This window comes from Sinocyclocheilus rhinocerous, unplaced genomic scaffold (genome assembly GCF_001515625.1).
Source record: "Sinocyclocheilus rhinocerous isolate Xijiao unplaced genomic scaffold, SAMN03320098_v1.1 scaffold1496, whole genome shotgun sequence".
NCBI classification, from domain to species: Eukaryota; Metazoa; Chordata; class Actinopteri; order Cypriniformes; family Cyprinidae; genus Sinocyclocheilus; species Sinocyclocheilus rhinocerous.
In genome coordinates this window covers 49,925-62,245 of record NW_015644664.1, presented here as the reverse complement: position 1 = coordinate 62,245, position 12,321 = coordinate 49,925, and the positions used below count along the sequence as shown (strand labels likewise).

Sequence of the window (12,321 nt, the reverse complement as noted above, 5' to 3'; positions counted from 1 at the left end):
GTAGACATGGTGTAACATTGGTTTTGCTTTGTTTCACAGAACTAATCGTTGCCTGGGTTGCGTACGTATATGTGGGGCGGAGCTATCAAAATAGGGGCAAGACCCTTTTGGGGTAGGGGCGTGTTTGTTTTGGTGATTTCAAATATCAACATTGGCTACCAGAAATCACTTACTCTGCCTTTAAATTTAGAAATATGATAACATTTAATCTAATAATCAAAAGTTGCATGAATTATGAAAGGTATGTGCAGAGAGATGTATTCGCCAAAAATATCATTCACATCACGTGATCGACCTTGTTATCGGCTCCATTATTTCAGCGATTAAGTGTGATGTCAGCGTGAGGCGTGGCTTTACCTCCATCATGTACTGGTCCACCACATGCAGCTCACTAGGGTCTCCTTTATGCGATTTATACATCTCAATGTCATCTGGAGTGGGCACGTATCTGATGAAGAACACCACAAATGTAAACATGGCAAAGCACTGAAACGCCTGTCCTAATTTCGTTTTACATCGGTCCAACCTCTCTGCTTCATTAATACTTCATAGATGCCCATTTTAAGCATGCACAATTCTAAAGGGATGACACAACCCTTTTTCGTTTTTTACAGGTTGACTGCCTAGCAAGCCTATTTTCTCCTCCGAGATTGCCTCGTTTTCTCTTTGCGTCTCTCCATCTAGTCCTCTGAAAAGGGTGCATGCTACTCTGATTTCCACTGGCCCGAGGAACAGGGATTGATTAAAAGCCAAGTTGCAGTCAGCTTGTATAAAGTGCTCAGGTAGTTGATGCTCTGGCTGTTCCTGACTCGCATTCTGTTTGAACCCGGCTCACCTCCAAAATGGACCTGTGTTCAGGTCGTTTTAGCGTGCTTCAAATCCATCCCACACTGACTATTTCATGAGCCCAAGGATGCTGGGATGGAGAAACCACAGCCACCTACCATTAATATTGCAGCTTCTGCTGGGACTATCCCGATTGAGATTGTATTCAGAAGCCGCACTTAGATATTTGTTGCATTTGGCTAAATAAATATAAATCTCTCAGTAGGTACATTAGATTATGCCTCCCGCATGCAGGTCGGCCTCCAGCAGTCATCTAAGGATGCTTCTTGCATACAAATGCGGAGGAGAAAGCATTTTTCCAGCTTCCCTCAGGGCAACTCAATAGTCTCCTTTCCCTCAAATACATCTGATAAAAGTTTCATAAGCAGGCTGTTCTGTTAAGAGAGCCTGGCATATGCTCTTTTATATTAGCATTAAAGAAATGCTATGGTGTGTTCCTCGACATGAACTGCCCGTGACTTCTCATGGTCTCCGTGGTCTTCATTAGATCTGCCACTGGAGTTTCTTACAAAACAGACTGCGCTCTGTTCTTTCACATTTAACTGTGGTCTGCTGATCTCCACTGCTGTATTTTCATTTATATTTTATAAATGGGTCTCTGACAAATAACATGGACACGCATTTTTTTTAAGCATCAACATTTGAGGTGTACATGTAAACATGTAGTTTAAAGTGTTTTTTTTTTTTTTACTGTTTAGTTTAGGCTTTTTACTGTTTAAACCTTAACAGTCTTAAAAAAGAATTACTTAAAGCTGCAGTCTGTAAATTTTGCCTCTTTGTCTCTTTGAAACCTGCAATTGCAATTATTTGCGGAATTTACTTGGTTGTGCACCGGCACGACTCCTCAATGCGGATGAATCTATTTTGATGTGTGGCTGTCAGTCACCACACCGGTGTGGATACTATACTTCAGAATCACAGATTCTACATCTTGGAAGTATGACCCAAATAAGAATTTTCACCGGATATTGTCATCTGAACAAGTAATAGGGCTGCACGATAAATCGCATGCGATAGTCATGCACATCTTGTCAGTAAAGCCGGTTCTGTATTTAGTAGTAAATCTTCATCACCTGCTTTCAGATGGAGTAGCATTTACTACATAGAGCCGTATAGTTCACTGACAAGCTACGTAAAAAAAAATCACAGACGATATCATCGATATTATACATCGATATTATGAAATCGCGCTACGATGATAAAGTTGTTTGCGTAGCTTCTCAGTGAACTATACGGCTCTGTGTAGTAAATGCTGCTCCTTCTGAAAGCACGTGAAAATACCACATTTAATAACATGTTTTTACTCCAAACTCACTTCATAACATCAGTCGAGTGTTTGAAATAAATCCTTCTGCGAGATGATGTGGCTTCTTACACAGAATAAGGCACGCAACATATTTCATAGTATTCTAAGCAGTGATAAAGGCATTGCATTATTATATACTTTATTATAATGAAAATTATACTAAAATTATTAAAACTTTAATTTTTAAGGAATAATCACACAACATGTCTTATGTTTTATTGTTTATAATAAATCCCCTTTGTTCGCCAAAAAAATAAAGTTTGTTTAATTTTCAATAATTAAAAGATAAATTAAATTAATGTATTATGCCTTCATTTGATAACCATAAAAATGTAAATACACAACACAGAATTTCTGAGGGAAAAAAAAAAACAATTCATAAGGCTATTTTAAGAATAAATTTGGGAAAAAATAAAACGGATTTCATAGGGCCCTACACAGGTGAGCACACTCCCACCAGCGGACAGAGAGCGTGCATCAGAAAATATGTCGCGTCAATCACAGATTTTTACTGTATTTTTGATCAAATGAATTCAAATGAATTTAAAAGAAACAGCATTTAACAGAATTTTAAACATTTTATAATTATGTGATCACTTTTAGGCACTTTTTGTGACCAAAATGGACAGAAATTTTGATGTAAAAAAAAACTTGTAAGAAATTCGTTTTAAGACTGTTAAGGTTTAAACAGTAAAAAGCCTAAACTAAATGGTAATAAAAATTAAAGTTCGATTAAATCTAGTGCACATAAATGGACAGTTATTACCATTTAACCCTCATTTTGGGTCATTTTTCCCCAGGGAGGATTTTCTTTTTCCTGAAAATGCTTACTGTTATTCGCATTGGACTTCACCATACTGACTTTGCTCAGGGTATAACAACTAAGGCCAATGACCAACCAACCAGTTCCAAAGCCTTTGCTAAATGAAAGAAAACTATTTGACAAAAAGATTGAATCCCGGATTTAGTGATAATATAGCATAATGAGAGATTTACAAGCAATTTTTGAGCAGGAAAACCAAATCAAATTTCAGCACAGTTAAAGATGAACCAGACCAGCATAAACTACCTTGGATCAGCATGAAATTCATAAATATTCAGCACACATTTTTTAACTTTAAGCTGAGAAGCTGTCCTAAAAATGTGGCGCTCATGCCAAGAGATACTGAAAAAAGCAGCAAAACACAATGTCTGCACGTGTTCATAGAGAAACTATAAATCAATCAACAGCACTACTTAAAATACACATACGCCACCACTTGTGAAGAGATGAACTATTGTGTCAGGTGTGGAGTTTGGCAGGCTGCTTTGTCTCCATGTAACTCTTACCTCCTGAGAGAGGCGATATGCTCGTCGGAGAGACCCCCTTCCTCTTCATTTATAATCAACAATTTGTCCTTGAGCTCTTTTGGATGCACAGGGAAACTTTTGATGAAAATATCTGTGGGGACAACACATAATAAAGTTACACACACACATAAACATTCAGTCTTGAGCAACACTTGAAACAACCTCTCCTGACAGCAGCTCTTCCCACCTGCTATGAAAAACTCCAAGTGTATTTTGAAGACAAAAGGGTTGTGTGCTTAATTACCTCTCTCTACACGAACCAAGGAGGGCCAGATGCATGCTGATTTGCATTGTACAAAACCTGAATTGATGGGAATTTCATTTTACCTAACAAACCTGGCTATGCTGAAGTTGCAAACATAAAAAAAGGAATGAGGAATGGGTGCCGTGGCGGCTGGGATAGCGCTCATTACGGTAACATATTCATACTTTGATTGAGCGGCACCAGGTTCAAGGGTACAATTACAACGTTAAGTCTATTTTTCCTGTTTGCAGAACCTGGAACAAATTGGTATTCAATCTATTATGAAAAGAAGGGTCTTGCATCGCTGACATTATTTCATCTCAGCAATGAGCCCAGCAAGAAAATCCACATCTTAAGATTTCACCCATTCTTATGAACATGGAAGGCCATGCAACATTCATAAATATCAACAGCCTCACAAACACAAAACAGATTGAGTATTTATTATTCATGACCATGTTTGTGTCTATAAGACAACTTATTTCCAAGCAGGATATTTGACAAGACAAAAATGAAGGGTGGGTCATGATTTTACAACAACAAAAATTTGAGAGAAAATGTTTTAGTTCTGTAATATATATGTGTGTGTGTATATATACAGTATATATATATATATTACAACAAAAAATATACACAGTTCACACAGTTATACACAGGTCCATATATATTTAGACACTGACACAATTTTCATAATTTTGGCTCTGTATGCCACCAGAATAGAATTAAAATGAAACAATCAAGATGAAATTGAAGTGCAGACTTTAAGTTTTAATTCAAGGGCTTGAACAAAAAAATAACATAAAATGCTAAGGAAATAACATCAATTTTACCTTTCAGGGGCTCAAATCTAATTGGACAAATGAACATAAACATAAATAAAATTAATCATTTTTGATATTTTGTTGAGAATCCTTTGCAGGCAATGACTGCCTTAAGTCTGGAACTCATGGACATCAGCAGAGACTGGGTTTCCTCCTTTGTGATGCTTTGCCAGGCCTTTACTGCAGCTGACTTCAGTTATTGTTTGTTTGTGGGTCTTTCTGCCTTTAGTTTTGTCTTCAGCAAGTGATCGCAGATGATGTTGTATGCTTTGGATCATGAGCTGTTCCAAGCCTTCTCCATACTTTTTTCTTCCTGTCATGCTGGTACAGGTTGATCTTAAGTTCAGCCGCCCAAAGAATGCTTTTCCAGAAGTGGTCTGACTTTTTTAAGATGTTTTTTTGGCAAATCTGGCCTTGTTTGCACCTCGTGCTGAACCCTCTGTATTTGCTCTGGTGAAGTCTTCTCTTGATTGTAGACTTTGACAGTGACACACCTACCGCCTGGAGAGTATTCTTCTCTTGGCTGGATGTTGTGAAAGGGTTTTTCTTTACCAAGGAGAGGATCCTCCGATCATCCACCACTGTTGTCCCCTGCAGACGTCCAGGCCTTTTTATATTGCTGAGATCACCAGTGCAATCTTTTTTTCTTAGAATGTACCAAACTGTTGATTTGGCCACTCCTAATGTTCCTGCTATCTCTCTGATGGATTTGTTTTGTTTTTGAAGCCTAACAATTGTCTGTTTCACTTGTATGGAGAGATCCTTTGACGGCATGATGTGGGCTCACAGCAACAGCTTCCAAATGCAAATGGCACACTTATGGTGCTTTTCCACTGCTTGGCACGACTCGACTCGGCACGGCACGGCTCAGCTCGGTTTGCATTTCCACTTCAGTTTAGTACCGCTTTAGAGTGGGCGGGATTATTCACATTTCGTTATAGTCGTTATAGTCGCGGGACTCCTGAAAAACTATCATTCCACGTCGCCCCATCAAGCTCTCGCTGGATCCGCTCCTCTGCTATCAACGAGAGGAAAGTCTGTACTTCCTCAACAGACCACGAAACAGCCATTTTTGGGTTGTTAAAAAAAATGTGCGAAATAACGAAGGAATAGCCCACATCTGTCCATGAAATGGCTTTTGAGTCAACTGTCCAATTACTTGTGGTCCCTTGAATAAGGAGGGAGGTTACACAGGGCTGTACAGTGTGACATATATGTCGCACGTGCTACAAAAAAACTGCTCTGTGCGATGAATAAATGTACCACTGTAGCACGCGTGCGATACAGTTTTGCATGTTCATAACACAGCCGCTTAATAGTGTGAAGTGATTTCGTTGTGCTTGTTCGTGTGTGTGAGATTGATTATACTTGGTAGTTAGGGGGTGTCTGCACTTATGCGCAATCACAAAACTACATTATTTCCATCTGCTTTAAAGCCATACCGGTTAAACATTTAATACCCTTGCTGTTCTGCATGCGCTTTTTCTGAGTGCGTACTCATGAAGCACACTCACACTGAGAGCCTGTCAAAAAGCGCCTGATTATTGGACTAAGTTGTCTTACGTGTCTGATTGATTTTGCGTATAGTACTGTCAAAAACACACAAGGTTTACATATAAATACAGTTGGTTATGTCTAAAATGAAAGTAAACAATTGAGAAACGCGTGAAGCTCTTAAAGGGACAGTAGCTACTAACTTCAAGTAGCTTTAAATTCTATACAAAAGCACTAACATATAATTTTGTCCTTGTGCTTTTATGTGCCACTTTTGTAAAATTATATGCTGTTTGCCTTATTTCCTAAGAGTGTGATTGCACTAAAAACTGCTCAGAGCTGTAGGAGCCAACAGGGACTTCTAATCATAGGTTCTAAATTAGCAATTTATTTTCTTTACGGGTGGTATATGCAGCGGGAGCAAAAAAATATATATACATTGAAATGGAGGGCTATGATTCAGCCCTTGATTTCAGAAATAAACAGAACTTTTTGCTTTATTTATGAAGAATGTGATTCCAACATTGTTTAAGGACTGAGCTCAAAGGGTGCTGTTCACTTTAAAGCTAGCTTTCTATACAAAAGAAGATGATTAAAAATGAGAACATACAAATAATGGGTCTAAAAGTCCAAGATCATTAGTGAAAATGCTCTTTATCAGTAAAATGATTGAAAGGATTAAATGAAAAATGTACATCAATTGCAGAATGATTTAATAGTTGGTACTTTAGCTTTAATGGCAGCAACACTCATCATTGTCCGGGATAATCTGAGATGTTTCAAAGAGCATCTTGTGCTTCAATGGTAGCATGAAAATCTGACCCTTCGTACAAAGTTCACATGCAAAATTGCTCATTTGAATAGTGATGTAGAAATACGACCAGCAGAATCTGAAATAATTCTTATTAAAGGGGTCATATTATGCGATTTCAATTTTTCCTTTCTCTTTGAAGTGTTACAAGCTCTTGGTGCATAAAGAAGATCTGTAAAATTGCAAAGACTAAAGTCTCAAATCCAAAGATATATTCTTTATAAAAGTTAAGAGTCAGCCACACCTACCTAAAACGGCTCGTTCTAACACACCCCCACATATCTACGTCATGATGTGGGAAGATTTGCATAACGCCACCCAAATGTTCACGCAAAGAAAGAAGTAAAAATCAACACGTTTCAGAAAGGCGGGGCATAGAGGAGAAACAATAATGTACAGTATGTGGAGAATAATGTGTTTTTTGAACCTTAAACCGCACAAACACATTTCATTACACCAAATACACAAAATAATATTCTTTTTCATCATATGACCCCTTTAAAGGTGCTGTATGTAGGATTGACACCGAGTGGTTGAACTAGGTATTGCAGTCCTAATTCAAAATATTGGAGAGGGTTTTTTTCAACCGGCCCCTCCTCCTCAGACTTGATGCACACGCAGGTTGCCAGATTGATGACACCAACAGGAACGAGCGCACTTGACGATGAATGAAATTAAATACGCTGTGTTTTCCGCCAACTGGCAGCCCGGGGTGACGAAATACAATTGGGTAAACTGGCAGTGGGCGGGTTTCACAAGCCAAAACAGAGACCGACATTCCGGCCCGGAACGCACATTTTCAAAGGAGAATAACTGACTGTAGCATTGTTTTTTAGATTAACAAGTATGTTAACTTAGCATGTTCCTTAAATATCTGCAAACATTATGGCATTTTTATGCTTTAGTAGAGTCAAAAACTTACATACAGCACCTTTAAGTAAAGAAAATCTATGGCATCAAATGAATATTTTTCTAAATCCTAAAATTTTCTTCTTATTTTTTCATGTGGTCTCGGACATTTGTATACAAAATCATACCTGTGGCAAAAAATAAATAAATAATGATCTCCTAAGACATCAACTAAGAGCAAAGGAAGAATCTGTAATCTAGTATTTCACATGTGTCAGCTCTAGAGTTAAAAATAAATCTCAAACTGTGCTCAGATTTTCCGAGACACCAAATTAAAAGTCAGCAATTAAAAGTCAGAGATCTCATCTTAAGTCTCCAGAGACATGAAAGAGCAACCTCTAAGCAATAAAACTGTCCTCTGGATAAAAGCCCTGCTACTAATGATGGCTGAAAGTCTCAGCAGAGTCCTCGAAAGTGTCTGGCAGCAGATTAGTCTTTGAGTTTGTCATATTATTAGGACATACACTTGTTCAATTATATCAAGACTCCAAATAAGTAGTTATGAACAAAATGGACCTGTTAAAAAAATGGTGAACTGCCTCACACCACCAACTACCTAACTAGGCAGCTGTCTTTTAAAGCAGTATCCTAACCAGGGTAAACAGACCAAATAAGCATGAAAAATTAGACACACAAATATTGGATAAAATAGTCAAACTGTAATTGTGATTTATTATAGAATGCACTATGCCTATTGCCAGTGTTGGGGAGTAATTCGTTACATGTAACAGTGTTACGTAATTTAATAAAAAAAAAAAAGTAACTGTAATCCGTTTCAGTTACTGAGAAAAAATGTGTAATTAAATTACAGTTACAGTTAGGGGGTTACATCTGAATATTTTCTTTAAAATCTAGGATATGTTGAATAATATCAATTTTGGATGTGCACGATGCCTCCTGCCATTTGAAGGCCTTTTAGTAAAGCAATGCTATTCTGATGCTTTTTATTGGCTCTCTTGTTTGAATTTGCAGTGCATCATGTCTGCCAATTATCTACACTGCCACTGAAAGCTTTAGGTTACAACCTGTCTGAGAGTTGATTCATTGATTAACAGTTGAAAACATCTGCTAGAAATGTAGAGAAGTAATGAAATGTAATAAGTTACATTACTTTAACAAAGTAACTGAAATGGTTACACTACTTTATTACATTTTAAACAGGGTAACTTGTAATCTGTAACTTATTCCAAAGTAACCTTCTCAACACTGCATATTTCCAACACTTGCATTGATGCAAGTTTTTTTTTTTTTTACACAGATTAATACTTTTATTCAGCAAGGATGGATTAAACTGATCAAAAGTGACAGCAAATACTCTTATAATGTTACAAAACCAAATCATTCTGAAGGATCAGGAATGTGAATTTATAGGTTTTTAATATTGTTATATATTTAAAATGTTTGGGGTCTCTGGCTGTTTTATTTTATTTTATATCCATTGTCCAAACCTGTCATCGGATAAAAATGTGAAAATAACATTTCACATTTTTACTATTTTTTCTGTATTTTTGATCAAATAAATGAAGCCTTGGCATAAGTAACTACAAAAAAATAAAAATTTACCAGCCCCAAATTTTTGAACAATAATGTGTGTATAGTGTTTTAAATAGGGATGCACCGATACCACTTTTTCCAGTACTCACCCGATACCGATACTTTTATTTTTGGTACTTGCCGATACCAATATTTTTATTGCATTTGTACATTTTTTAAATATTGGGTACAGAAACCAAAAGGGTATGTATAATGTTAGTTGGTTAACTTCATTTATCAAATAGATACAGTCAAACCAAAATTTATTCAGACACAGTTTATTCGCTATAGTTTAGAAAAAAGTAGTAAAAAAAGAGCAAAGCAAACTCTCAAACTTTGGGTATGATTTGTCACAGTTTACTTTATTTTGCTATCCTCACTTACATAAATGAACTATAGTGTCCTGCACCCACTAGTAAAAAAATATCAAAAATTATATCTGGTCTCTGAATCATTTTTGGTTTCACTGTATATCCTTCGGTTATTTTCACACTTAATTATGCCCATTAAAATGTATTTTACAAGTTTTTGTTACTTTTACTGTTCATTTTTTTGCTCTATGGTACATCATCTTTAATTTAATAGCATTAGAGCAGCGGCTTAGTACTGTAATCACGCGCTTTGCTGTAATAATGCAGGGAACCACTCGTTATAAATCTCCTAACTGTGATATTTTCAGAAATAGAAGTCGCGTTTTTTCATCTGAAACGTGCTGCGGTTTATATTCCAAAGCCACTCATATAATGCAGAAACACTCAAGCAAGCAAAACACGCGCAACGCCTGCACGTGTTTGTACTGATGCAGAATAGTACAGTCTAGCGCATTTCACACAGGCTGCTAGATTCACTTTCGCTAGAAAGTCGTGTATGCCTAAGGTTGAAAATAAATGATGATTATAGTGAATGCCCCTATGAATGGTTTTATTTGTACGATTTCGTTTTAATCCAAATGATGCGTGTGCTAAGTGAGTGAACATGAAAGATCACACAACAGAAGTGCGCGCTCTCTCTCTCTCTCGCTCTCTCTCTCTGTCTCTCTCTCTCTCTCTCCCTACCGTTAAGTAACTTGTGCATTGTTTTACTTACTTGTTTTTGACTTTCCAGTGATGTCTGTGAGAAAGATATATTCACTCGGCAAGCTCGCGCATCTGCGCCGCCGCGCGCTCAATCCACTCAGCGTGCTTTGTTTATCAGCTCGCACACATCAGATATGCAGGCGTTAATACTGAATATTTAACATTATATTCATTGCATACATATACTTCGTAGTAGACATCCATAACTCCTTTCTGCTGTCTGTTGTCAGTGTTTCTTTGTTTGAATATGGCGCTCATCACATGCTGTGTGGTATCGGCGTTTGGTATCGGAGCATTTTAACGAGTACGAGTACAGGAGGCCAGTATCGGGCCGATACGGTGCATCCCTAGTTTTAAATTACTGCTTGTGTGGGCCACTCACCATGTTTTGGAGCAAAGATAATAATATCACATTCTCTATATTCAAATAAACCTCACTGAGCGATGATTTGTAATCGTTTTGTTTATTTATCCACAAGAGGGTGTGGAAAAGTTTAGCCGAAACTGCTACTTACGGATGGAAAGCTGATTCATGATAAGACCCGGACACAAATGCAATGCACAATCCCATAATTCCTCCATCTGTATTTTCACCACATAGCCATCCACATGCACAGCAACGTTAAGCTATGTCTGCTACAGTGTCTGTGCCTCTGTGGAATAAAGCTGCATGGTAATGAACCTAGCTAAGGCATCGCATTTCTAACCGCCGGTTTGTTGTGTAATGCTTCAGCGAAACCCCTAAAGATACATAAACTATGTAGCCTATGTTATAATACTGGTGTGGTATATGACGGGACAGTCACGATGGGGTAAATCATGCAGGCATTTCCTTCACATCATGCAAGAGCCCCTATGAGCTCAATCACCCCGCTAGTCTCTTTCCTCTTCCATGCAGTCGGGGAGTTTTCTGGCTGAGTTATTACTGATCAACATGCAATATTCATCTGAGGAGGTATTATCATTTTGCCGAGCTCCATAGCCCTTTGCCCCTTCGTGTTAGACTGGCTGAGAGATAAATTGCCTGGGGGCTGCTCCGGGCCTTGATTGCCTACCGCCGCAACTTGTCAGAGACAGGGGCAGAGGAAGAGGACACTTGGAAGGGAAAAGATAGCTGACACGCAGGCTAGTAAGGGTGCCATGCATTTTTCATACCGCTTCCCTAATTGAGGCACCTGCGAGAGAAACTCACAGCCGTTTGCTTGCTGCCGGTGTTATTGTTGTCGTTCAGATTTACAGGGATTCGCCTGCTTTTGAAATCCAATCTCTTTTCTTCCCCAAGCAGACGAGGCCTTGATTTACCTCTTTGTGAAGTGCTCAGGTGAAATCAGAATGAAAAATTTGTGGAAATGTCTTTGTTTTGGTATAAAACTTTGCATGTGCAAGGTAACGGTAACCCTTTCCAACTCGCAACTTAGTTTAAGTGCACTTTGGGGACATTAAATGGTGGCTGTCTATTAGAATTCAACAATCAAGCACAAAAACGTGGCCTCAAAAATTTGTATAACACTTCTAGGGATGGTTTAAATTAGGGGTGGCACGATACTCTGGTCAAATGTTACACATTGCTCTTTGTATTGTAATATACATTAATGAAAAACATTGTTTTATAGCACATTTATAGCTACATTTATAGCACAGTAATGAGGCAGCAACATAGGATAGATAAGACAGAACAAGAAAGGCTATTAACAATCTTTCATTGCGCAAAAGTATTATAACATGAAAGGCTCCATTACGGAGTGGTACAAAGTGCTTATGCGCATCCCATGTCACAGCGCGCAGCGCTCCGCATAGAAAAGTTCAAAGCACAAAGGGAAGAGACATTGATGCGTAGTGTATTATATCTGTGCCATAGTTTATTGAGCCTTTTCTTTTAACAGTTTTAAATTTCAGCTACTGTGCGCGTGAAGAACAATTCATAGTGCTCT

The 12,321-nt window shown here is 37.9% G+C and overlaps 1 protein-coding gene across 1 annotated transcript in view; it reads right to left on the bottom strand.

The window, feature by feature from the left end:
• Window positions 1-12,321, bottom strand: part of LOC107758780 (formin-like protein 13) — a 50,118-nt gene that overhangs the window by 29,280 nt on the left and 8,517 nt on the right. The window contains exons 9-10 of the mRNA XM_016576595.1: window positions 3,482-3,593; window positions 296-448 (exon numbers count right to left, since the gene is read on the bottom strand). Coding sequence (XP_016432081.1) covers window positions 296-448; window positions 3,482-3,593 — 265 coding nt within the window. The remainder of the gene's footprint in view (window positions 1-295; window positions 449-3,481; window positions 3,594-12,321) is intronic.